This window comes from Pseudopodoces humilis, chromosome 1, assembly GCF_049639895.1.
Source record: "Pseudopodoces humilis isolate 2021_Gansu_Grassland_sample_001 chromosome 1, ASM4963989v1, whole genome shotgun sequence".
Lineage (NCBI taxonomy): Eukaryota > Metazoa > Chordata > Aves > Passeriformes > Paridae > Pseudopodoces > Pseudopodoces humilis.
In genome coordinates, this window is record NC_142200.1 from 103,018,310 (window position 1) to 103,045,928 (window position 27,619).

General features: G+C 41.0%; 1 protein-coding gene across 6 annotated transcripts in view; it reads right to left on the minus strand.

The window, feature by feature from the left end:
* The window catches only part of UBP1 (upstream binding protein 1), a 50,790-nt gene that overhangs the window by 20,657 nt on the left and 2,514 nt on the right, over positions 1–27,619 (minus strand). For 4 of the 6 annotated variants that reach the window (XM_088065070.1, XM_088065063.1, XM_088065060.1 and 1 more), the window contains exons 2-3: positions 18,844–18,960; positions 4,914–5,065 (exon numbers count right to left, since the gene is read on the minus strand). In XM_088065070.1, coding sequence (XP_087921196.1) covers positions 4,914–5,065; positions 18,844–18,960 — 269 coding nt within the window. Of the gene's footprint in view, positions 1–4,913; positions 5,066–14,169; positions 14,345–18,843; positions 18,961–27,619 lie in introns of those variants that run through there. The other 2 variants (XM_005519075.3, XM_005519076.3) reach the window with 2 other exon arrangements.

Consider the following 27,619-nt stretch of genomic DNA (forward strand, 5'->3'; position numbering starts at 1 on the left):
CCCTAACTAAAACATAGGACAAAATAAATTTCAACATCTTCACTAAGATGAAATGCAGTAAAATCATCACCTACAATGCCCTTCAGGCTACCTTTATGGTGCAGTGTATAACACATTTAAGACATTCTGACTTGCCCTACAAGGCAATAACCCTGTGGATGAGCAAATGATTTCTTCATCTCCTTTCACTTTTCAGACTGATGTTGTTTCATGGTCCATCAAACTAGGGACTGTTTCAGGGGGGGTTTTACCTCAAACACAATGAGCATATTTATGTACATACTCTACATGTGTAAAGGCTTTCTTTACCCAAGCAACACGTGAACATTGATACACTCATTGATGACACAAATCCATATGAAATAAATGTTCACTCAGTGCAGCTGAGTAAACAATATATAATTTTTCCTCCTATATTTAACAGGAGGAAACTTTTCCTGTTAGTGTGATTCATTCAATTACCAGTTATTCTATTCATATAAATATACTGTGTAAGTTCAACTATATTTAAAGTCTGCATTTTTTAGCTCTAGTAATATTAATAAACTTTCTCAAGTATTTCTCTGTTCTCTTGAAACATTCTTTTTGGGGGTAAGGAGGTGGGTGAAGAAAAAATTCTGATTGTTCCTTCAAGAAGTGTGGCTAACCTTTCATAGTTACAAAACAGTATTAAGACAACAGATTTGATAAAGGTAAAAATTAAAGAATACGAGACTTGAAAATGTAAAATCATCTCCTGAAATTTTCAAGACAGGGGTACAGATACATTCAGTTTTGGAGTTTTGGACACGTAGCTGCTCTGAAAGTGTGAAAAGCACCACAGTGCTGTTTTTTGTCATCTCTTCATGAGAACTATATACACTACTTTCTCTACTCTTTCCTGGAGAACAGCCAGAGGAGCAAGGCAACACAGGCTATGGACAGTAACTGCCCCCTGCTTCACACTGAATCTGTGGTAGCTTCGTTCACAAAAATCCCAGAATATTCAGGTTTAGAAGGGACTTCTGGAGGTCATCCTGGACAATTCCCTTGCTCAAGGCAAGGGCATCTACAGCCCATTGCCCAGCACTAAACCTGGCTGGTTCTGAGTATCTCAAAGGATGCTCATCCAGACCATACTTCATAAGCTTATCTGTAAAGATCTCATGGGAGAAACCAGCAAAAGCCTTACTGAAGGAAGTCACTTGTAAACAATACCTACTACCCTCTCCTTGTCTACCAAGCCATACAGTTCAGCATAGATGTTTATCAAGCTGGTCAAGCATGATACCCCTTAGGGAAATCTGTGCTGACCATTCCTGATTATGATCTTGTTGTTTATGTACCAATGTATGTAATGGTTACCAGGACACACTGCTCCATCACCTACCCAGGAAGCCTATGGTTCTCTGGGTCTTCCTTTTTGAAGATCAGAGCAACACTGGCTTGCATGTAGTCTCTAGCACCTCTCCTAGTCACCAAGATCATTCAAAGACTACCAAGGTGGCCTCACAGTGACACAGGCTACTGCCCTCAGCACTTGTGGGCACATCCCATCAGGAGCCATAGATTTATGTATGTTCAGTTCGCTTAAGTATTCCCTGACCTGTTCTTCTTCCACCAAAGGTAGATATTCCTTGCTTCAGACTTTCCCCTCATCTCTAAGGCCTGGAATTCCTAAAGATCAGTGATACCAGAAAAGAGTCAGCCCAAGAAAGCATTCAATACTTCAGCCTTTTCTGTGTCCCGTGTCACCATGGCCAATGTCCTGTTCAGCAGGGGGCCCACTTTCAATTGTCTTCCTCTAGCCATTTATGTACTTATACAAGACCATTTTGCTTTTGACGTTCCTCACCAGATTCAGTTCCAGCTGGACTTTGGCTTTTCTGATTGCATCCCTGCAAGCTTGGACAGTATCTCTGTACTCCTCTCAGGTTACCTATCTCATCTTCCACATTCTGTATGCCTATCTTTTGTATTTGAGTTCCCTTGCTTACCCATGCAAGCCTCCTGACATTTTCGCCTGACTTCCTGTTCATTGGGATTCACTGCACTTATGTCTGGAGGAGCTGATCCTTGAATGTTCACCAGCTATCTTGGGCCCCTCTTCTCTCCAGAGCTTTATCCCATGGGACTCTACTCTTCTGAAGTTCAAAGATGCAATCTTGGTCTTCTGCCTTGCACCTTCCTCTCAGGATCATGAAAGCTCACCATCTTGAAGGCAGACAAGCCTGACTGACCTTGATACTCGCTACCCCAATGAGCCCTTCCCTGTTTAGTGAAGTATAGAAGAGCTATCCTCTATCACTTGCATCAGGAAGTTGGCAACCAGCACAACTGGTAACTTCCTATGTTGCTCATGCCCTGCTCCGCTGTCCTTGCAGGAGACATCAGGGTGCCTGAGGTCCTCCTACAAGGATCACGGCCTGTGAATGTGAGGCTACTTCCAGCTCTTCAAAAAAACGTCTCATCTACTTGTTCTTTCTGGTCAGGTGGCCTACAGCAGACACCCACCAAAATGTCATCCATATAACATAATCCATTCATAATCCTTACCCATAAGTTCTCAATTGGAACATCACCCATCCTGAGGCAGAGCCCCAGACATTCCAGTTGTTCTCTCACATAATGCTTAACCTCCCCTTCCTCATCCTCTTGTTCTGTCTTTCCTTAAGAGCCAATATCCTCACTGTAACAAGGCACTTTGCAAGCCATCCCATTGTGTCTCCCTGATCCCAATATCTTAACTTCTAGAATCAGCTTCAGCTGAACATAAAATATAATCATAAAAATCATAAAATATCTCAAGTTGGAAGGAAAACATAGGAATTTAGTACAACACCCTGCTCCTTACAGGCCTACCAAAACCTCAATCACATGACTAAGAACATCAGCCAGATGCTCCCTGAAGTTTGAGTGATACTCTTAGCTATACTAATTAAAATACTTACTGACAGGGTAAAGCCAAGGCTTGTTTAAGCATTGCCTTAGGGAATGTCACCACAACATAACAAACACGGCAAATGTTCCCACTGCTTCTGATATTCCCAAACCAGCAAACTAGAACAACTGCTGACAAAATTCAAGAGGGTACTTCCTCTTTAAAATTATTTAAGGCAAGACACTGCCTGAAAATGGGGCCAAACCTGAAACCAGGTATCTGAATAACCAGGACACAAATTACTCTTTTGCTAGAGGACTCAATCTAAATCATTACACAAATGTACCTATCAGCACAACTCAGTGCTGCAGACTGATCTAATTTTAAGCTGCCTTCAGTATGAAAGAAATAATGTCTCACAATTTTTTTTTTTTTTTACATATTACAGAATCTCCTGAGTTGGAAGGGACTCACAAGGATTATGAAGTCCAACTCCAGGCCCTGCAGACGACACCCCAGGAGTCACACCATGTGCCTGAGACCCTTGTCCAAATGCTTTTTGAACTGTCAGGCTGGTGCTATGACCACTTCCCTGGGGAGCCTGTTCCAGTGCCCAACCACCACCCTCAGGGTATACACATATGCACACACTAAGAGCTAGTAGAGGAATTTTAATGAAAAAGCCTTGACCTAGGCAGTAAGTGCACTGTCTTTATGTCTGAAGTACTAGCACAGAAAGGAGACAGACAAACCTTTTCCTTCCCATATTTATTTAAGGAAAGGGTGTACCAACACCCTCATTCTTCAACATTAGGAAAACTTACCTAGGACACTGAGAATCATCAGAATTTCTTTGCCAATGAAATTTTTATATTAAAATTATTATAATAATTATTACTTATATATCTTAAAATTATTAAGATATTTTCAAGGACAGATGAAACATTTACAGTCATTTTAGATGCTGTCACTTTAAATCGTAAGCAATTCAGAAACTCAGAAGCAAGACTGCAAGCACTTTCCTCCTTCAGCCTGCTGCTTTGTGCTGTCTTCAAATTACAGCACAGTCTATTGAGATTTCAAGTCAAAATCCACAAGGAAAAGAAAGCTGAACTAGATACAGGATTAGAGATCCTAGGGCATTAGAGACAGAGGAGGGGGATGAAGTTGTGGGGGGGATATGAAGCCATTTATATGGTCCAAAACAAATGATAAATGAGTTTGAGTTCAGAATATTAGCTGACTAAACTTAGGACACCAATGTAATTCTCAGAGGTGAGGAAAGTTTTATCATACGACAATGACTACATTCAAATTATTTTAACCCAGCAGTCAGTGCTCTCTCTAAAAAAAAAAATAAAATCAATTTTCATGCAAATTAAAACCCAGGAAAAAGGAAAAAAAACCCAGCCTGATTCACATGAAGTAATTATCTAGGTAATTTCTGATCAATGTATACAAATGCCAAAGGTAACTGCACTTGTGATCATGTTCAAACATAATACAGTTCTGGACAGACATCTGGCTAATTTGAGAGCAAGTACAGTCGTCTCTCTTGTGCAATACCTCAGGGACTGACATTTTAACATTTATTATGACTTCTGAGGGCTGTTTGTGTATACCTCATGCATATATCAAATCAACTTGCTCTTCTCAATCAAATTTAAACAGAAATGCCAAGTAAGTCCCAAATTTTCCACTATTACTAACTGAAATTTGTCTCCTAAAAGCTCTACTGGCTTGATTTTATTAGGGGATGGAGAAGGGCCACACACACCAGGAAAAAAAAAATAAACCAAAACCAAACCAACAAAGGAAGTAAGACTCCAACCCCACCAGAATCCAAAGAGACGAGTAACACCATACTATAGCTGTGAGCCTACAAGTTGGACAAAAAAAAAAGACTACTATTAATGCATCCTTCTAACCTCAAAGTAAACAACCTCATTTCTGACATGCATTTATTTTGGATATACACACATGTATCAAAATCTGAAACACCATTCCAGTTTCAGACTTGCACCACAAGCTGCATTCACATATGTATACCAACCTTGATTCAAGTATGTGAGAGTTTCATCATATAATTTTACTGCTGGAGATGTTGCAGCACACATAACATACTGGAAAGGTGGATGTTTGGTCTCATTTTCTTGTGGAAGGCTGGAATCTTCCTGTTTGAAAATAGGCAGTGCCAAAACATCACTGAAAAGAAAAAAACAGGTAACTTTGAGGATGTTGGCCCTGTTTTGATTGATGCTATAGAAAAAGTTATTTATGACTTAAAAACAACCCACAGTGAAATACATAGAGAATTTCGTTACTCGTTTTATTAGTAAAATCTGTATGAGCAGTATTCAAAATATTTTCCACCAGAACTTTAGGCTAGGATACATGAACAATACCATGGGACTTAAGCAGACAAACAGTTGTGCTGATCCTCTGAAAATTTAATCTTTGTTTCCTGTCTTCACTTAAAAATTCAGTTCGCTCTTAACTTTTCACCTGTCAACACAGCCAAACTTGCCTAATAAACATGCAAATGAAAGCCTTCATTTTCTTCTTTGAAATAGTGTATTTCCCAAAGTAAGTTACCTACACTGTGAAAGTATCTCTCTCCTCATTTAGTAGCATTATATCTAACCTATTAATTCTGTTGACATTGTCAATCTCTTCTTAGGCTTTAGCACACTGATTAGCTCAAAAATGATTAAGCAGCAGATTCACAAAACAAGCTATAAAAAGTTTATGCCAAGATTCACTTCACTTATCTAAGATTCACAATCAACAGAAAAACCCTGGAAATGCCACATTTCTAGAGAATAAAGAGTAATCCATGTTGTCCACAAGCTGCAGTAAGAAAGAAAACTTCACCACAACCAGCAAACACATCTGCTTTCTACAGAAATTAGTAATCTGTATTAGTAATAGATTAATCTTCCTTGTATACAGAAATCCTCCATAAAGTAAACTTCTGAGAGTTTTTCTTGCACTGAATTTTTGTTCATGATGAAATCATCTGCATATACATGCAACTTTCTTTAAAAATGTTTCTAAAGTGAATTAAGATCTCACATCACCTCACCTGTTTATTTAGTTTTTATACAACATGCATCTTGTTTGTATCTCTTGCACTTATCACAAACATACATTTAATACATTTTGTAAAAAAAATATAAATGCCTGTATTGCACTACTATTTGTTCACTGTATCCTAGAATTTTTGAAATAAAATGGTTTTATTTACTGTTCCTTATTTCTGCAAGTCTGCTTTATCTAAAGAGAACTCTATTAATTCCTCTTGAATTCGAGCTTATAACTGAAGAATCAAAAAAGTATCATAAATTCAAAAAATGAAATGATAGCCAGTATTTTTGTGTCACATAGGTTAGAAAACCTGGTCTACTTAAGTCTTAGATGTGCAGGTGGGGAACCTCAACTTTTTTTCAGAGCAAGTGCCACGTTCTGTTAGGGACGTCACTCCCTGGGATACCTGGAAGACTTTATACTGAACAAGAAAGTATTTAGGATGGGTGAAAAAGTCTAAGAAATTTGTCTAGATGTTTTAGAATCTGTACAATGTCTCCCCCAAGAAAACAGCTAGAATTAAAAAAAAAACCACCAAAAAAAGACACCCATACAGGCTCCCTTTCACTAGGAAAAAAACACTGGAGATGCTACAAAGACTGATGTAAGCAGGACAAGGCAGTACACTGTCAAAAAAAGCATTACAAGCCTACTGAACCATGTCCTAACTAGTTCTGATGCCAGCTCCCCAAACTGGAGCCCAGAGAGGACTTAAGTAAGTTACAAAGTAAGATGTGAAATAACCATTTAGGAGAAGTGTACATCCTTAAAAGAGTTTGCTTATACAGAGACAAGGATCTGTGAGTAGGACAGCAAAATCCACAGATGGGTGACTGCTCCTTGAGGATGGCTCAGAAGAAGCAAGGAGTGCTTCAAGCCCTCAAGTTATCTTGAGCGGCCCAACACAAGAGGGAGTGCCATGACAAGCAGAGGGAAGCATGGTCCCGAGCGTCCCAAGACAGGACTGCCACATCAGGAACCCATGCTCACTACACACTTCAGCACTCAAAACACAAGTGCTTTTATGAGGAGGAACTTTTAAATGGCTATAACATGGAAGCAATGGCAATGTTTAAAAATACACACATTGAGTCAAAGGGCAACAACCAAGGCATGAAAAGTATCTCACCAAATAAATTGCCTGTAATTCTCGAGTAAGTTCAACAGTACTTTCCTTCACATAACACACAAGATTAAAGAGAAATCTTTTCTGTATTCATGAAAAATAAGCCTTCATTTTCTAATCACAATTTGAAATTAAAAATGTAGCTGGTCTGGCTTAGGAAAGCGTGATGTGGTTAATGAATTAGTTAAGAAATGTGGCATTGGAAGCTTACAAATACACCAATTTAGGCAGCTTGAAACCAGTTTTTGCTAATACTTACAAAACATAATGGCTAACTGCCACTGCAGAAGAAGGAAAAATAAAGACATCCAACTCTACAACCCTACAATTTAGCTGTAAAGAGAGCATAATGTTCATCCTTAAATGCTACCATTCCAAAAAATATTCCAGAAGACAGCACAAGGCAAATTTTTCTTATAAAACTCTTCCGAGTACTAATACATTCCAAAGGAAAAGACAAGACAATGCAATGTAAACTCCTTCCTAGAGTATCCTTAAATAAATACCATTTAAGTAACATTTTGATTCATTCACTTGCAAAGAATGATGTTTTTTTGCATTTCAACATACACTCTTTCCCCATCTAAAAACAGATGAAAGCTGCAATTAAAACAGTCAATAAGGTATGAGTAAAATATTTCAAATGAAGACCTGAAGTATTAGTTTAAATAGGGACTAGCTAAATTTCACGGCAACAAGCATGTCCTACAAAATGAAATTCACTGCAGCACAGCTGAAGATGCAAAGACTGTTCACAATCGGAAACAGAAACTTAATATTTTTAATAGTGCTCTTTACTTAAGCTAATGATAAACTGCTTATATGCTGTTGCATCAATCACATTCCCAGAAACTATGGAGATGCTAAATCAGTCTTTTTACCACCTCTAATCTTATACTGAATCTATTTAACACCCAACAAAACAACAAAAAAACACCAAATAAATCCCACAAACAAACACACACAATACAAAGAACAGATCTGCCTTGTCAGTTCCATCCTTTTTCCCCCTCAGACCCCTGTTACAATTTCTACATTTATAATGAGCCAGTGTCCCAGCAGGACAAATCATCTGCCCACAGTCAATCCCTGACAGAATATATGCTTATGTACATTTATGTAAGCATCCTTTAGTCGTTTTCCTACTCACCTGGTGAAATTTTATTTTTGCTAGGCCAGAACAGACAGGGACTTGTAGTGCCAGCTTTGCTGAAGTTACTTCACACAGCAAAGAACCTTTTACCTAAACTGAAGTGCCCAATGGCAGAGCAGCCCAGATGGAGGAAAAGCAAAGTGTTCCAAAATAGCTACTGTTGAAATTATTTCAGACTACAGGAGAACAGAGAGCTTGGAAAGACTGATTCTGATCCTTTTTTGCCATTGTTAACTTTTGATCTTGTGAAGTAAAGACTCGCTTACTTCACTTGTCTCATTTAAGTGAACTTTAGAACTACAAGCAAGCTGATGTATGGGCAAATAGTAACATTTGGAAGCACAAGTAGCATCTTTTGTTATATTTTTTTATATTATTTGAGAAAGTCCATCTACCAGGGTTTACCCTCCTGATGACCACGTTTTTGAAACTATTGGCTCTAGTAAAAAAAGTTTTATCTCAGTTCCTCAGCATGTGTTATCTAAAGCATTCAAATGAAAGGCATTCTTCACTTCCTACAGGGAGGGAAGAAAATTTACCCAGAAAAAAACCCAACAGAACCAGTCTTCATTATACTCCAAATGCAGGCAGCAATTCTATCCTCCAACACAAGTCTTAGATAGTAGTGCTACAGATGTGCATACAAGAAACATCACCATACAACAGCAAGAAGCAGGAAGAGGAAGCAAGGTGAATGTTACCACTTAACTAAAGCATCCAGTGGGATGCATCACATGTGAGAAGGGTCATGTCATGTAGCCTACATGAGCATAGTACAGAAAGACCAAGACAATTGTAATTTATTCCCCCATGCTTGTGAAATGCATTTGTAAGCCTTCAAAATCACCTTCCTTAAAAATTTAAAATCTTCTTTCCACACTTTGTCCAAAGCATTTTTAAAAAAAAACCTCACACATACACAAAACCCCTCCCTAAAAATAATAATAGAGTGAAAAAATAAATTAAGAACTTCCTGTCCTTACAAGAAAAGGAACTACTATGCTAACAAAATTCAAACTGATGTTCCATCAATCATCTGCCTTATCTGTCTTCTGGGTTGTATACTTTTGGGTGTGAGTACTAAAGCATCCCAAGAACACACTTCTGAAAAGTTTGAAACTTTACAGCATGGTTTTTACAAGGACAAATACCTTTAAGAAAAATTCTTCTCAAGCAATATTTGAATTAAGAGTTAGGATCTCAAGGCCAAGCTCTGAACTCTTCAGAGGTGTAAGCAAGCCATATGAAAATGTAAGGAAATGGAAGACCTGGTACTTCCTAACACTTTCCCTATGTCCACAAAAGCAAGTTTGATGGGGGGCAAGACCCCTGGAATTAATTTCTGGGAAACAACCTTCTCTGCAGCAGCTGTCCAAGAAGTCCAACACAAATGCGAAACAATGCAAATGCACTGAAACATTGCAAATGAGAAACAGTGCAAATGTAATGCTGTTCCTGGGAATCCCATAGACCATCACACAGAAACTTGGATAGAGAAAGGCTTCAACTTAAGGGGAGTCTGGCACAAAGTACAAGAAACTACCAATCAAAAAAAGAAGAAAATGCCAACACCAAAACCTGTGCTCTTCCTATCAAGGAAAAGGAGTAAGAATGCTCACCATGGCAAATCCACAGTTCCACATCCACTCCTCCGACACAGGGAGGTCAGGCAGCCACCCTAACTTGCAGCAGCTCCAGTACAGATGGCTCCAACACCGGAGAATGTCTGAAGAGCAAATGAAGGCTGACCTGCTGCCCTGCTCTCAATCTGATATGTCCATCCAACATGAGAGGTGTCAGGGGAACAGAGAAGAAGACAGTTCTGAACTTCAAAGTCTTTTCCTTAAAAATTAAACTGGCCCCTGACTTTTTGTAATGTATTCACATACTCGGCTTGGAAGAAAACAACAAAAAACCCAAGCCAATGTCAACAATCTAGAACATGAAGTTTATCTTTCAACATGTTTTATCTGTGGTAACAAAGCAAGAAGGTTTAAGTTTATGGATTCACTTTTTCCTCAAATGCCTATTTTCTGACAGGTATTTACATATTTGTGTGCTTGCACAAAGAATCAAGCTCCAATTCTAATCAGTACCTGACCTTTTATTTTAGAGTCCATATGTGAGTGAAAATTATTTTTTCTACAGTGCAATGCATAAAAAAATAGAACAGACCACTACAACAGAAGCTTTATAATGTATTTGACAGAAAACACTTTATACATCTAAAAAAGAAGAAAATAAAAATCAGGATACCATCAGTAACCATTCCTCTTTAAAAAATCCAATCTAATCAGCAGCAGAGTCTCAAAAGAGTGGGAGACATTAGGGGAAGCATAAACAGCAATTTTGTCTGTCATAATATAACAGCCAAAAACAGGGCCTGAACAACATAACTCTTTCCTGCTTTAGCAAAGTAAGGATGAAGTTAAGGCAGTAACTGTCACGACCCCATCATGTTTATAAAATGCCAAAAAAGGCTCAACAAAAAAGTTGATAGAAAGGAACACTCTCCCTCCCTCCTGAGGGCTCTTAAGTTCTAAGATCAGGTTCCCCCAAGTTCCTGACTTACCATCTCAGGGTTACCTCAGCCTGAACTGTGCTTGAGAGGTGTTACACAAAGTCCCCTCACCAGCCAAGGCTCTCCACAGCACAGAAAGGAAACAAGACTGAAGACAGCATTAGACTTTCCTTCTTTTCAACCAAGGCAGCAGACAGCTGTATTCTCCAAAAACATTTAAGTGTTTGGGAGATGCAGCAGAGTCAAACTGACTTGATTCTCCAAAAATGGAGGATTGTCTGGATGTCTTTTCATACAGTCTTTATAAAAGACTTTTCCATTTCAGAACCAAAGGTCTTTTTTTTGTTACCTAGTTTGATGAACTTCAGGGTTTAACCTACAAATTTATATCAAAACAGCTACTTCTGAAGTAATTATCACGTTTCCCATAACAGGCTTGAATTTTAGCACTACAAACACCATTGGAACTGCAAGCATTTGAATAAATCCATATACTAAGCTTTCAAATTACACATAAAAATTCAGTTATTAAGGTCCTTGTCTATTAATGCTCAATTAACACATTTTATATTGATTCATTAATCAAATAATTCATTGATTAAAAATGGAATTCTACTAGAGAGATGGCAGGCAGTTCTTTGAAATTTGTCTTTTCAATTCAATAGCCTCCATTTTTTTGCAGTTCATAGCAAGCATCAACGGTCCTCAAAAGTACACAACTACTGTTATGTTACAACCAATATTATGAGGGATGCATAAGAAAACATGACGGATGCCATTATCAACTGAAATTAACATTAACTCCCTTAACTCAAAATTTACTATCACTGAAGGGCACAAGGTTTTCACATGGGTTTTAGCGCAGGTGTTATTTGACACATCTGACAACTGTTATTATCAACTGAATTTAATTTTGTGATTATAAGCAGTTTCTTAATGCATAAGAAGGTTCTAGAACAGTAGCTGGAAAAAAACGGGTTTCAAGACTTTATAAGGAAATTTTGAAAGTTATTTAAAACCATGAATATGCAGGGAAATTTAGGAGGCACTTAGCTGCCCTCTAACGAAATTCCTACTATGGACTGATGATCAATGAATATGTGCAGCTTTCTCCGGAAAAATAAACACAAAAGTAATTCCATGCATTCCACCTAAGGGCACTGACTTACCATCAAGTCCAGGAAGCATCAACTCCTTTATACAGAACCCCAACAGTTAAAAGATCTACATGCAGATATTCCTAACAAAACCAAGTGGGCATATACCTTGAGGAGCTCCCCCAGCACTCTCATCTAGGCAATATTTAATTTTCTTCCTTTTTTGTAAGAAAGTGACAAGTAATTAACTTCTACTGGCACACTGAACAGTGACAGTGCAGTATCTCTCCTGTTCATACTTTGCCAATTTTCTTGGCTTCCCCCCTCACATCACATCTCTAAAGTAGAAATCTAACCAATATGCAGAATAATTTACGTGCTGAGAATCACTCTGAGTCCAGCGAACACTAATGGCAATTAGGTGATCCCTTTAACTATGGGGTCCATGATTAAAGTTACAAATACTACTACTACTGTGTATGTTTTCCAAAAACACTCTGCAGACCAAGTGTGTAACAAGATCCAAGACTACTATATAGCTTAGCTTATACAATATTACTTTTTAAGTGCTGTTTTTAATGGCTACAACTCTTTCAGTGGTAATTCAAAATGTCCTAATAGGCAAGTATATGTAACAAAAAGCCACTTAGGATTCTTGCCCACCATAACAGAATGATATGACCAGAAAAAACAATCTATCCAACAACAGTAAGGACGATAATTCCTACAGTTCTTAGAAACTGAAGCATGTACATTACTGGGATGAGCAATAAAGTTATGAAAACACAGGAAAACATAGAAAAACCTAACACTCAAAATGCAGAATTTTTCATCATAAGAGATCCTAGAAAGAACTGAATCAAGATAGAGAAGTTCCTGAACATAAGTGCATGCATTTTCCATTGGTGTCTGCACTTAGAACCCATCCAGGCAACAACCACATAGCTGCCCACAAAAACTGGCACACCACTTCATGGGATGAATGTCAGAAGGTTTGCTAAGACAGAAATGGGACAGAAGTGGGATAGAATCCAGACAAGCCGAATATAATATCAGGAGTATTCCCATCAAGAGAAATTAATCACCTTGTTCCTGAACTGGCAAGTTCTCAACGTTATTTTTAATTAAAACCAAAACCCAACCAACCAAAACACAAACCCAAACCCCACAAAGAACAAAGCCCCCATCAAATACATGGCATAAACCCACTGAACTCAAAGTAATAAATACTATCAGAACAGTCCTCTTTATTATCCAGCAGAAGCCCTTATTTGTAAATTCCAACAAAGATACTGCACTTCCAAACATCTTACCTGGGAAGTACTGCCTTGAAGTATACATAATAGATGAAGCTTGTAGTCACCTGCAAGTTCCAGTTTCCCCTGAGAGAGAATGTACCTTTAATAAAGGCTAGGCCATCAAAACTATCAAACGCAACTGTTTTACTTCTCCAGACTTAAAACACCGACAAACCCTGTCGAAAACCTTGGACTTAAAATGTCTGTCGTCTCCAAAACAGTTTCTCTTTTTCACACTAAGTCGTCACTCAGGAATCCACACATTCTGCCCATGAGCGAACTAAAATTTACTCAAACAAGTACAATTTTAACTTAGCTTCGAAAAGGCACATCCAAACGCTATTCAAACGCTAACTTTGTAAAACCTGGTAAACAGTCAAAAGGTAAGGAAACCGCCAAGCTGACTACGGACAGAGAGCTACACGGCAAGAAAACCCTCATCACTAAACATACACCACATAGAAAAAAACCCCATCACTATGCAGAAATACAGAATAAACAGACTGAATGAGGTACAACCATACTACCACCCTACTAACTACAACGTTTACCTGGTCGAGAAAGAACATTTTTAAACCTGGCAGGAAACACCTATTGTTTACCACGAACAAGAATTACATTTGTTGAGTGCAAGATGACCATAATTTGGAACGCAGGGTCCGGCTACACCCCGGAGGGACAGCGAAATGTCAGTTTTAGGGCAGGGATTTCGCATATAAGAACACCCCAGCGCAGGGAGCTGCCCGCCCTTCCCGAGCGGCCACCTGCCAGCAGCACGGGAAGGCAGGGCGGGAGCCGCTCCAGCACGTGCCCATTCCTCGGGAAAAGCTCTCGGAATAAATAAAAAAAAAAAAAAAACAAAGAAAAGAAAAAAAAAGGGGGGGGGGGGAGGGGGGGGGAAGGAGAAACCCCGGCTCCTTCCCGCGCAGCCTCAGCCTGCCCAGCGGCACGGGCAGGGCTGCGCGGCCCGAGGAGGCCGGCGCGGACGCGGCGCCCAGCGCCGGGGATGAGCTGCGGAGCAAGTTACCTCATGCTGTAGGCACCGGCTCCCAGCTCCTGCCCGATGCCCGAGAGGCTGGCGTCGAAGTCGTGCACCAGCCCGGACTCGATCACTTCATCCATCTTCAGCACCCACGCCATGTTCCGCCGGCTCCGCCGCGCTCCCGCCGCGGGAGGAGCCGGACGGGGCGGAGCCGCTCGGCACCGGCGCCGCCGGGGAGGCGGTGCCGGGCAGGCGAGGGGGCTGGAGGAGACGGGGGGAGAGGGGAGAAAATGCACGTGCGGGGCGGGGGACAGGGGCGACTCCGCGCTCAGCCCCGGGGGGGCCCTTTCCTCGCGGCGCGACCAGGGCGCGGGGTCGCTCTCAGCATCCTGCGCCCGCCCGGCCGCCGCGGGGCGCTGGGGACCGGGCGGCCGCCGCCTCCTCCTCCTCCGCCGTCGCCGCCGCCGCTGCCCGAGCTCCGACCCAGCCCAGCGGCGCCTCCCGCCGCATCATTCGCAGGGGGGAGGCTGCGGCGGCAGCAGCAGCACCGCGGGCGCCCGCCGGGGAGGAGCCGCCGCCGCCGCCGCCGGAGGTCACGGCCGCCCCGGGGGCTCGCGCCCGCCGCTCCGGCGCGTCCCGCAGCGCCGCCGCCGCCCCCGCTCACGACAACATGGCGGCGGCTCCCACCCCCGAGCGCTGCCGGGGCGGTGCCTGCCCGCGCTCGGCGCAGTCGATTGGCTGGGCCCCGCCGGGAGGGCCAATCAGGGGCCGGCGCGGAGGGGTGAGGGGGAAGCCCGGCCAATGAGGGGGCACTTCCTCACGCCAGGTGACGTCAGCGTGACGGGCGCGGGAGATCCCGCCCCTCCTCCCGCGGCATGGCGGGAGCGCGCCCCGGAAGCGGCGGCGGCCGGAGGCGGAGGGGCGGGAGCGGGAAGTGGCGGCGGGGCCCGCAGCCCGCCGGGAATGGCCGCCGCCTCAGCCCCCGCAGGGCCAGGCAGGGCCCCGTTCGCTCCCAATGACCTAGAGGGCGGTGACTGCCCTGAACAACCGGGTTCGGTGGAAAGTGTTCCTGCCCATTGCTGGGGGCCCTGGAACGAGATAAGCTTTTTTTAAGGTCCCGTCCCAACCCAAACCGTTGCATGGTTACTTTTTCCAGAGAACGTCTAGGAGCCTTCCGGGAAAACACCCAAACCCCACAGATTGACTGAACATTCTGAGTTGGAAGGGATCCTTAAGGAACACAAGGGTCAGGTTGGAAGGGACCACACTGGGTCATCTGATCCAACCTCCCTGCTCAGGCACGGCCACCCTGGAGCACATAGCACAGGACTGCATCCAGAGGGTGCTTGAATATCTCCAGTGAGGGAGACTCCACAACCTCTTCAGGCAATCTGTTCTGGTGCTCAGTCACCCACACAGTAAAGAAGTTTTTCCTCATATTCGGGTGGAATTTCCTGACCATCAGTTTCTGCCATTCTCATCCTATTGCTTGGCTCCACCAAGAAGAACCTGGCTCTGTCCTCTTGACACCTGCCCTTCAGATAGTGACAGATTACTGGTGAGGGCCCCTTTTTATTCCCAAAAAAATTCCCCTCACATTTAATAATTCAGAGAATACTTATAAAATTTTATGAGACATTTCATTAAAATGTTATGTCCAGAGAACAAACTACAGAACAGTACTAAGACTGTAAAATGTATTTTGATTCCATAGTAATATGCATTGAGTACAATTGCACCAGTTTTACAAAAGATAAAGGCAGGAAGGCCCTAAGTTCATTAATGGTTAAAATACTAGCTGTTGTTCTAAATGTGCATATGGCAACCTCAAATATAAAGAGGTACACAGACTGTGATTTATAATCTTTAAAGGCAGTTTGTAAGTTAAAACATGACTGCCATCTTCTCAAAAAAAAAAAAAAAAGGTTACTGGTGTTTTTCCTGCTCTAATTGCTGTAAGAGTTCTCTGCTCTGGCTGTCTGGGTACAGATGAACAGTTCACCTGCATATAAGGGAAAGCTTAGGAAAACTGAAATTTATGAAGAAGGCTTATGGACAGGCCACTGACATAGGCACTAGCTAGCATGTTACAGCTTTTAGTGAGAAGAACTGAAATTAACACAGGCAAAATTGATCTTTTAAGCCTCACAAGTTGACAACAATACCCAGGCAGCAGAAATAACACAAACCCCCCCTTTTTTAAGTTTTACAAGAGAAGGTTTGTGGGGAAACTGCAAGTAGTGCACTTTCTACTTCTGGCAGATAAGACGGGTCTAAGACCAGAGAAGCCACATACAGTTTGATTTATGCATAGCAGAACTGGTTTCTCTGCTTACTAGACCTATGCTAACATAGCTGCATAGCAGTTACAAGATCGTAAATTGGTGATTTTTATACTGGGAATTGTTTCCTTGTGACATAAATTCCAACCATTCCTGAGAATATCCTGAGTGGATACAGTGAAACCCATCCTCTTGCATTTCAGTCATTTAAAAGTTGGGTGTAGCTTGTCTGTAGTGAACTAACTGACTGCTAGTATTTCTGAAGATATTATCTTTAGCTATTTTAGGACATAAAATGCCCTTTTTCTGTTAAAGCATGAACATTAAAGGGAAGGTATTTTTTCTTTAGCATTATTTGTATCCCTGGCTCATTCAAACAAGTTTTCTGTAGAGGTGTGTGTTGTTTGGTTTTTGCTGTTTTTAAAGTACAGGCCTGTGATGTGTTTCTTTGGGGCAGGTTCCTTGATCAGTCTCAGTCTCAGATCCTCAGCTGAGTATCAGCAATGCACACAAATTGCTTCTGAGCAGGCCAGATCCACAAGTCTAACCTGTCAGAGACAACACTGCCTGTGGCCCTGCCATTCCATTTCTGCAGACCCAGCAACTGGAACTGGAGATATGATATGATGGAGAGAAAGTGCAAACAGTGGGAGTCTGATTTTGCCAATAGATCTGCAAAAAAAAGCATTCTTAGTACAGTTCTGCTGGGATGTGGGGATCCTGTGACATTTCTTTCTCCATCTGCTTATCACTAATGCTGGCTGGCATCCTCCCCTGAGGCTGACTGCTCCTCTATGAGCCTTACTGATGTCCAGATGTGGGACTGAGGTGTGGTGTTTCACTAAAGGTGGACAGAGCCAAGCAACTCAATGGTTAAGACCAGACTGAAGCCTCGTGCCTGAACTGGTTTGTGTTCTTTCTCCTCAAGGTAGTTGGCCTTGAGGGGCAATTTCATTAGAGATCAGCTCCTGTACATGGCCCGTAATTGATGGAAGGGTCCCCTCTATGCTGTATTTCAATACCAAAACACAGATGCAGTCTGCCATCCAAACCTAAAGGCTGCTCAAAATTGTCTGGGAAGAGCAACTTCAGAGTGACTCAAATGACAGATTTTTAGATAAGGGTGGGAAAACAAAAGGAAATACAGGGTGTCAAGGACACAGTGAAAACAGGCCCTGAGAAAAGCTGTGAGGGGACCAACCTCCTCGTGGCTGAACAGAGGCTGAAGAAGGGAAGACTGGAGGAGTGTGTGGACACCCTCACTTTCCCTTGTGGTTTGGTTCCTTTTGTGCTGGAGCTGAGCATGTCACTTGTAAACAAGATTGCGTCAGGGAACTCGATCACCCATCCTTCATTTCTGCTTTATTGCTTGAGTCAATAGAAACAGTGGTGTGTTTGCTATCTATTTGTGTTAGCCAATCTAAATTTCAAATCACTCTTACCTTTGTCCTGAGAAGGATTGATTTTATAGAACTCCACTGCAGTTTCATTTGTTTCGTACTTTGGAACCCAAGTATAGCCTCAATTCCTTTGGGTTTCTTTTTTGGTTGGTTTGTTTGTTTTACAATCTAAAACTTAACACATTTCTAATAACAACATGCTAATCAACAATTCTGCAAGAGAACTAGTAATGCTGTGATGCAGCAATACTTGTAAGTATTTCTACCAATACAGAAAAAGCCACGTCAAGATAGATGATTAAACACTATATACATTGTATATAGCTAAAAAGTAATAAGCTAAAGTTTAACAAAAAGAGTGACATTATAAATTGAAACTTAATTAACATCAAGATTATCTGGAATCTATAAGCCTAGCTCTTGTCAAAGCACAATCATTTTTAATTATAAGAAAATCTGAATACTGTACACAACTGATATTTCAATCATGCAGAAGTTAAGTAGGTTCATCGCTTACAGGAATATGCTGATGCAATAAGCTGTATATTGCATCAGAATTTCAATGCAAAGCATTTAGCCTGGACTGATATGACAAACAGCACAAAATCCTGGTTTTGCAGATCAACTGAGCTCCAGCAAATAATCAAAGTAGGTATGAGACATCTAGGTATTTCTAAGTCTGTATTATTTCATATAAATGGAGTTTTATTGACAGACTGCAAATGTAATTAAAAAAAAAATTCAACCAAACAAAACATATCTGTGAATATCATATTAAGCAGTAAAACATTTCTAACACTATTAGCAGCATGCACATACAATGACATGGCTTGTGAAAATTGTAGGGCTATAGCAAAATAAACCTCCACCATGTTGACTCTACTGCTCCAATCATTTTCCAATCACTCACTCTGTTTGAAGGCTTCAACTTGTGTATTAGCAAAGACTGCATATACAGTCTTCATTTTTGTGTATTATAGCATTATTATTATTATTATTATTATTATTATTATTAGTCATCCCCATTCTTCACTTACCGCAGGTAGCTGTTGTTGCTGGTGGGATACTGCTGGTGGTGATAATGTTCAGGCTGGCTGTGCCAAAAAAGCATTTTGGGATGAGGTGAAGCATTGTGCTCAGCTACGAGATGGTCACTGCAGCGATGGGAGATAGGAAAGAGAAAACAAATACACAAATTCAGATTACAGTTGGGCTGCTCTCAGGCCTTTACGTTCAGCTACTGCCAGCATGTTGTCTCTCTCTCTCCAGAAGAGGCAGGTAGCCAATGTCTTTGGCTGTTCCCCACATGCTCTCCTGCTCCCCAGACTCACTGTGCTGCTGCTGCTGCCCAGCTGCAGGGTTTTTTTACTACCACTATGACATAAGTACAACTCAGACCTCACCAGCATCCCTGTTTTTCTCTTCCTCTCCCCCCACACTGTCCTGGAGTGTCACTGAGCAAACGCTGTGTTATGGAGCCAGAGAAAGGGCTGTTTCACTGCCTCAGAGAGGCATCTAGCTCCCTCTTCACACACTCCAGAGACCTTGAACACTGTAACCTGCACAGGCACGACTGCAGGGAAAAAGGAGGAAGGTAGAATCCACAAAGAAAGACCTCTTTAAGGGAGCAAGATGCCTTCTCAGCAGTGCTTAGACTGCATCCTTTTTGCCTGTTCCCTTCATTCTGGTGGTAGACAGCCTTATAGTTACTTTCTTGCCATGAACCAAGATTAAAACAAACCCAACCCAACAATGAAAACTGTCAAATTGCAGGAAAAATATTTACTCCAGCACCAACCCAACAGCACTCCTCACACCCACACCTTAGGGAAAAATCATATTCAGATGCAAACCGGCTGCTTGGTGCACTCAGTGCCATTTGTTTGCTGGAATTTGCAGCCAGGATTGCAGGATCAATTTTAAAACACACAAAATAGTACAGACTGATCCTGCAAAGACCTTGACACAGAAATAATAGGGGGCACACATCCAAAATCCTCATCTGAAAATAGTAACCTGCAGAGGGCACCCATTCTGCTTGAAATGGGAAAGACTACTGACAAATAGTAGTAGTTCATTGGTGGCTTTGTTATTTTTGTTTTTTAAATACTAGCTCGTTCTATAAAAAGATACTTTTAAAAGGTATTACAATATTGTGGCAACCACAAGCTATTAAAACCGGAACATCAGAGAGCAAGATTCTGGGAAACAAAAAAAAATTATTTCATATTAGTATTCACAATAATATGTAGCAGCCCAAAAGGCTTCAAAGAAACATAATTGGTTGGGGATTTTTTATTAGCATCTCAGACAATTCTCCCTTAATTTACTCTATTTACTTAACATCAAACAATGCAAACAAAAAGCAAAGACCAGAATCATAGAATGCCTTGGATTAGAAGGGACCTCAGAGATCATGTAGTTCCAAGCCTCCTGCAGGGACTGCTTTCACTACAATAGGTTGTTCAAAGTCCAGTACAACCTGATCTTGAACACCTCCAGGAATGGGGCAGCCACAATTTCTCTGAGCAGCCTGTTCCAGCATCTCACTACTATCACAGCAAAGATTTTCTTTCTAATATCTAATCTAAACTTACTCTCAGTTTGAATCCATTCCCCCTTGTCCAGTCACTACATAATCAAATGTCTCTCTCTTTCTTGTGGGCTCCCTTCAGGTACTGGAAGGATGTAATAAGGTAATCCTTAATCTCTTGTCCAGACTGAACAAACCCAATTCTCTCAGCCTTTCCTCACTGGAGAGGTGCTGCATCCCTCTAATCATCTTGGTGCCTCCTCTGGACTCACTCTACCAAGGCCCATGTCCTTCCTGTGCTGGGGACCCCAGAGCTGGATGAAGTTCTCCAGGTGGGGTCTCACCAGAGTGGAGTAAAGAGGCAGAATCATCTCCCCAACATATAATAATACAGAATAATAGTAGAGGAACTGTAAATATGGGATGAGAAAAAAACACCCACAGGTAAGGCTGCCCAGGAAAGCAGACAAGAATTGGGACTGCTGCCTTAGTGATTCTGAGAGATTATTCTCTTCCAAGAGGCACATAAGCAGCTCGAGAAGGGCTGTTATGACACAGATCTTGTGTCACAAGCTTGTGTACACAAATTGATCTTTGGTCAGCAAGGATGAGAGCTGGATGAGTCTTTTCAAGGTTAGTTGTTCCTCTTATGTGTCTCTGTAACCACAGACTTGTAACAAGCATCCTCACACATGTAAAGGGCTGCATGTGTCCCAGTGATTGCTGTTGTATTTTTTTAATAGTCATTTTCATTTCAGTGACTGTAGGAAAAGAATATATATCCTGGTAGCCAGTTTGCTCCGTATACTGGTAAATTGTAAAATAAAGCTACTCTGTCTTTAGCCCTAGATTTTGGCAAATTAATTAAATGCATACAGTGCATTTATTTGGAAGCTCCAGTCCATTTGCACTGATTATTCTCAAGAAGAGAACTACACATCCTACAAAACTACACATCCCAAAAACCAAAACTTTCACAACCTTCCCTTTACAAGAGCTTCCCATATAAAGGGCAGGCATGTTTTGTTCTGTGACTTGTATTTCTGTCAAATGGAAAGGGTAATACCACGGACTCCCTTCCACTCGAAGAGCTCTACCCACAAAATGGCTCCCACCTCTCTATTCATATCCCACAGAGCACACGTGGCTTTAAATTGTCCAACACTAATCTCCCCTCCCCAAACCAGCCCGTTGCTTTTGACAGATGCTCATTTGTAAGAATGCAAATGAGAAGGAGCACTGCAGTTTTGATCTTTTTTTGTGTAGAGAGACAGTTCTCTCCAAGAGAGAACTTGGGAGCAAAAGCATTTGAGACACCTGGTTATCTTTAACATAGACTTGATTCCCAGTTATTAATTATTTTAGAATTAATTTTGATATTTTAAAATAACACAAGTAACATATATCGGGGTTGCAGATTTGTTCTTAATATCAAGAGAGATAATTTGCTGTCACTGAAAATAACCACCCCAGGGGGGAGCCCAGGCAAGTAGTTGCAGATTCAGCTACTGGTCTGGGTTCAGCTCACATATTCTGAATGCAGATAGTGAGCAAGAGTTTTAGTTCTCTGATTTCAGTTCTCTGTCATTAGCTTGCCCAGCTATTACCAGAGGTTTGATTCTCCTGACCACAATAGTAAGGCTGTAATAAAACACAGGAGCATCACAGCAGGTGTGCCCATTCAGTTCCTTACCTTCATTTGATCCTTCAAATACTACCCTTATGCAGGCAAGTGAATCATTGATAATACCCAAAAAACTACTGCCTCGTGGAGATGGGGTGTTGGTAGGGAGGGTGAAATAATGGCAGCTTCTCTGATCGAAGAACCTGCTCCTTACAAAAGCTAGAAGTCCCAAGGCCAGTGTGACAGGTGTCCCCTATGGTATGCAAACTATTTCATACTTGACAGAGTGTGACCACAGAAGCTGCTGCTACAAACCATCCTCCTATCCCACTGTGACCACTGTCCCTGATGGTGTAACAGAAGCAAAGCACAACCAGGTCTTGTGGACTTCTACACACAAGCACTGTGAAAGAGGAACTTTTACTTTTTTTTTTCCTTCCAAGGGTTGACTATATGGAATATAGTAGACGGAACACATGGAGAAGAAGTTATTATTCAAACTAATTTGGTGTTTCTTCTCTTTGTCCTATTCAGAGTCTTGTGTTTTGACTGATCTCTGTTGTGAACAGTGTATGGGTACACATTCAAGTACACTGTACCTCCGTTTTTTAGATCCGGCTAAACTTCCCAAGTTATGCCTAAATCTGGTTATTTTGCCTTGTGAAACCACTGTATATTCCCCACACCCACACCTGCTGCCCTTGACTAACCTCTAGACATAAAGGTATGTGGTTATACAGTCGTTCAAGTTTGGGGACAAATAAGGTGAGTTTTTTTACCTTGTACTGTTTATTGTTAAGGGGCTATTTTTTTTTTTTTTCTTGCTTTATGATCTGCCCAGTAAGTACACAGAACTCAGCAAAGGAGCACTGTATACACAAACAACAAGAGATTATTTATTTAAAACATCTCTTGCTCTAAGGCTTGTGTATGGCATGCAAAGTCCAACCTGAAATTTAAGGTGGGGAGGCTCATGTTTTGCTAATGGGTGGATATGCACTGAAGTTTAGTACTTGATAACTTTATGGGATTTTTTTTTCCCCATGAGCTGCATTCAAAGTGAGGAAGTCTCCTAAGGCATCACTCAACTTGCTAATCTTTTTTATAGCGATCAGACTTCTCATATAATTTTTCTGATTGCTCTTCTGAGAACTACAACAAATGACCTTAAATACTGGCATTATAACTGGTTATATATGACCAAATTTCATCTTTGCTCTTTGCTTGCAACAAGTAAAAATTGTTCTACAGACAACACATGAAAAACTTAATCAGGTACAATATAAGACACTTTGAATTTAGTATCTATTCTGAAAATTTTGTTTAACGGAAGTTTTTGCTGTCCAGTGATGATTTTCGTTGTACTTAAAAGTATTGTTATTTTGTAGCATTGTATTTGGTCTTTGAACTCTTGGTTGTACAGCAGTTGCTCCCTAATGCAGGGTGACTTTGAATTAATTATCCACGTCCAGATGATACTACTCCTGGCTTGGATGGGCTATTAATACACCATTCATCTCTATGGCAGGTGCTGACACATATTTCTAGCCCCTCTATTTTTGAGTACACAACCTCTCTCCTATACACCTTGTTAGTGGGACTGTATTCAATCCTACTGCAGTGAACTTAAACTTTAATTCTGGGTAACAGCCATGAGGAGGAATAACTTCTGCATGTGATCCTTTGCTGCAGTGACATGCAGTTCTCCACACACCTCCTGACACATTAAGGGCTGACCCAGTCCAGTCCTTTTGCTGTGTCTGGTCATCTGAAGGTGGCAGATGTACAGGGTCACTGCAGACACCCCAATGACAGCAATGCATTGTGTCTGTGGAGTGCAGCAGAACATGATCAGCAACGCCCCCACATGTTCTCCATGTCCACCTGCCACCTTTAATCTGGATTCTTGGATGATTTTAGGTGTCATTTGGGCCTGTTGAATGCTGAAGCACTGTAAGGACTGCTGCATTTATCAGCCCTTCTTCTGTGATACGGAACTCTTGAGAAGCAGGCCTGCCAGCAAAAATAAGAGGGAAATTGGAAAACCCACAACGAACATTTCTAGTAGACGTCCCAAATTCCAGTAGAAGTCTTAGGACACTGCCAGCATAGAGACAAGGCAACACATCCCAGGCTATCTGACCAGAACTCTGCTTGATGCATAACACTGCTGAGCATGCAAAATGCTTCAACATTTAATGCATTCAACATCAGAATGCCTTCTGATCATTTTGATCAAACACATCAGATATGTAGTAGACCCTGTGCTTGGACTTGCTTCAAGTGTCTCCTTGATATGAGTGAGGCACCCAGAGAAGTAACTTCATATGTGAAGGGGAAATACAGATTGCTTCCAATGTTCAAGTGTCAGGGTACAAAAAACATACATTTGGCTGCTTCTGAAGAATGCAGCAGGATATACTCCTTTCCTTATAGGGTCTTGTCCCCTTTTAAGAAAGTCTCCATTGCAAGGTATTCCTGGTCTTTAGTTTATTCCTCCATAGTCGTCTTCCTCACACTACCCACTTCTCAATCAGTAAGGTGACGAGGTATGAACTAAGGAATAAAAGTCTTACTGACTTCACATCTTACAAGATGGAGCATGGCAAGTATTACCTTTGCTTTCTTCTGTTTCATCTGCTGCCTTTTAGGAAGACCATGGCCTACAAAGAAACCTATGAGATGATTTGTAGGCACTGAGATGTAGACAGCATCACTGACCAGAGAGTATTTTGATTTAACCCATTACATCGTACCTGAATCTAAACTTAAGTTAGCAAGTTTTCATGATGGTGGCAAAGGGTGGAGTCCATCTCATTTTGAGATGACTCCCAAGTCTGTAAAGGTGGACAAGTTCAAGTAGTTGTTATTCTGCTATTCTGTGCTTGGTAGCCTAAAAATCAGTATTTGGACTCCCAGACTCCAGAGGCATTGCAGGCTGCCTGACTCAGAAAACAGAGCTTGGTTATTTCTCAGTCCTAATGGACTGACTCCCTTCTACCTGAGGCTCTGAGGCAGCTTTGGTACTCTGCAATATCTAATGTTTTCTACCATTGGGCTGGCTTGGCTTTGTAAATAAAGTCCTCCAACATCAGTGTTTTCCTCCCAATTCCCAAAGCAGAAAGAAAGACATCATGTATTCCAAGAAAGTTCCCTTCCTAAAAACACAGGGGCTTTAAGGTTTTTAAGAACATTACCTGCAACATACATATTATGTAACATAACATACATACATACCATACAATTAAGTACATATACCATATCTTTCTCCTCTTATTTTCTAGCAACATGCATTTTCCACCTCCTAACAGTGCAAAAATCTTACATGGCTCAAGCAGTGGCTAATTAACAGCATTCTGAGAAAAGGCAGCCTCTGACAGTACCAGCTCTCCAAGTAAGGTTTTAAGAAGTATAAGCTGGCACTTTCTGAACAATCATATAATATCCAATTTAGATTTCTTCTCTAGGTGAGGTACAGGCTATATAAATGGTGATGCATGAAAATTCCTTAGGCAAAGCAGGTAATTTTGTCTTGGAAAAGTATTTCAATTGATTAGTTGGCCAGCATGGCCATCATCTAACATGATCATCTCAAAGATCAAAAACCACATCAAACAGCTCAGAAATTCTTTAGGCAAAATACAACCATCTGTTAACATATTCACTATAGTGTAAAAATGTTTTATCTGTATCAGTTTAAGTTGTGTTGAAAGGACACAAAGTAACAGGCCCAAAATAACTATTTTTCCAGATTAGAGGCTTTTTGTAGTTGTACACAGGTACATTTCATTAGGTTCATATGTATTATTTCAGACTAGCATATAAATTAATTAAGCATTTTAAAACACGTTGATCTGCAATTTTAAATGGAACACACATCCATTCCCCTACAGGCTTGCACTTGAGCTGTTTATCCAAGCTGAAATCAACGGTTTCCTCATCTTCCCTGGTATTTTGACATGAGCAGTACCTGCTCAGGCTAAACACACTGTGCATAGAAACAGGTGGGTTTTCTTGTATTTCCTCCCGCACCACTGCCCCCCATACAGGCAGATCCTCTCAGCCCAGGACAGTCATTTGTTCATTCTCTGGCACAGGTTTGTGAGCCCTTGGTGTTGCTGGAGGACCAGACTGAGATTATTCCAGAAAAATCAGACTGGGGAACAGATTAGAGAAGCTCCCATGAACGTACTCTGTTGGCTCTGCCACAGGCAGATATGAATAGTTGGTGAGAGAACACCTAAACCAGTCCAGCTGTCTTTTGAGAATATGTCTACTGCATAACTTAAATCTACATATTTGTTTTTACCTGCTACAGGTGTTCCTTAGATAGACATATTTTCTGTGTTTCACTATCCGTATTTTTTTCCAATCTTACTCCCTTCAAAGTATTTCCACTAGAATCACTTATATCTATCTAAAATACATCAAAAGTTATAGAATTTTATATTCAACAGAAATCATACAGTATTCAAAACTGCTTGCAAAGTTCTTAGTAAACACACTTATTATTCTAAAATCCCATCAACAAATGAAGAAACTTCTTTAACTGGGACAATCCAAGCTGCACAGCTTGGAAACTCTGAGTTTTTAAAGTACACTAAAACATAGAAACATCAACAAAATACAGAAGAAGAGTAAGTAAGAATCAAACTTGCAAAAGTTTGATTTTTTTGCCAGTACAGCACAATTAGTTCTTCAAACTTCCCATATTTCTGAAAACCTTCTATGTTTTAACAAAAAAGAAAACAAACATGAATTATGAAGCAAAGCTTTAAAGTACGTACTTTTAATGAGTTGGAAAACTTATGTGGGGGAGAATTTGATGACATTTTCTTAAGTTAGCTCAATATGAATATTGATGTTTATCTTACCTGGAAGTAGACTGCAGTTGCAAAACTCATCAGTTTACTGTTTTAATTGGGAGAAAACAACACTTTGTTCTCCAGGTAATCCTCCAGTTCCAAACTGTTTATGCATCCCCATCGTAATTGTGTTTATTGTGTTCTCTGTGTTTGTGAAGTCCCAACCCAACACAGTGCAAGTTACCACAGCCAGTGGAACCATTCTCACTTGCCTCCCACAGGGAGTAACTGTACCGTAATAGAACAGATTTCTCAAATTGTTTTCTTCTTTTTCAGTTGTTTTCAAAGGGACAATGTCACATTCAGCATTTGAATTCCTTTGCTGAAAATTCAAACTGTGAGCAGTTTAGGCCTGCATTCTCAGTAGACTTTTTTCATGGCTATGTTTGTGACTTAAATGTTTAAACACGCATAGAAACCATTAAGAATATGTAAATGTTTCAGGATCCAGATGTTTGTTCTTTTTGCTCTGTGACTCAGACCGCAAATAATAAACACAACTCAATCTGTTCCAACCTTTATCTTCAAAAACAAACAAGCAAGCCAACTCAGGAAAATTTACACGATCAGCTCTCCTTTCAATTTACATTTATTATCCCGACTTCCTTGCTAAGACTTCATCTGAACATAATGTGTTACTCAAAATTATTTAAAGCAAATGACATCCAAACCTGAGACATCCACGAGACCCATTGCCCATCCTGATTCTGCATGTAGCTTTACTTCTCCTTCCTCTTTTTTAAAGCCCAAACCCAACCTTTAAGAATTACATTTCAGTATTCCAATGACTG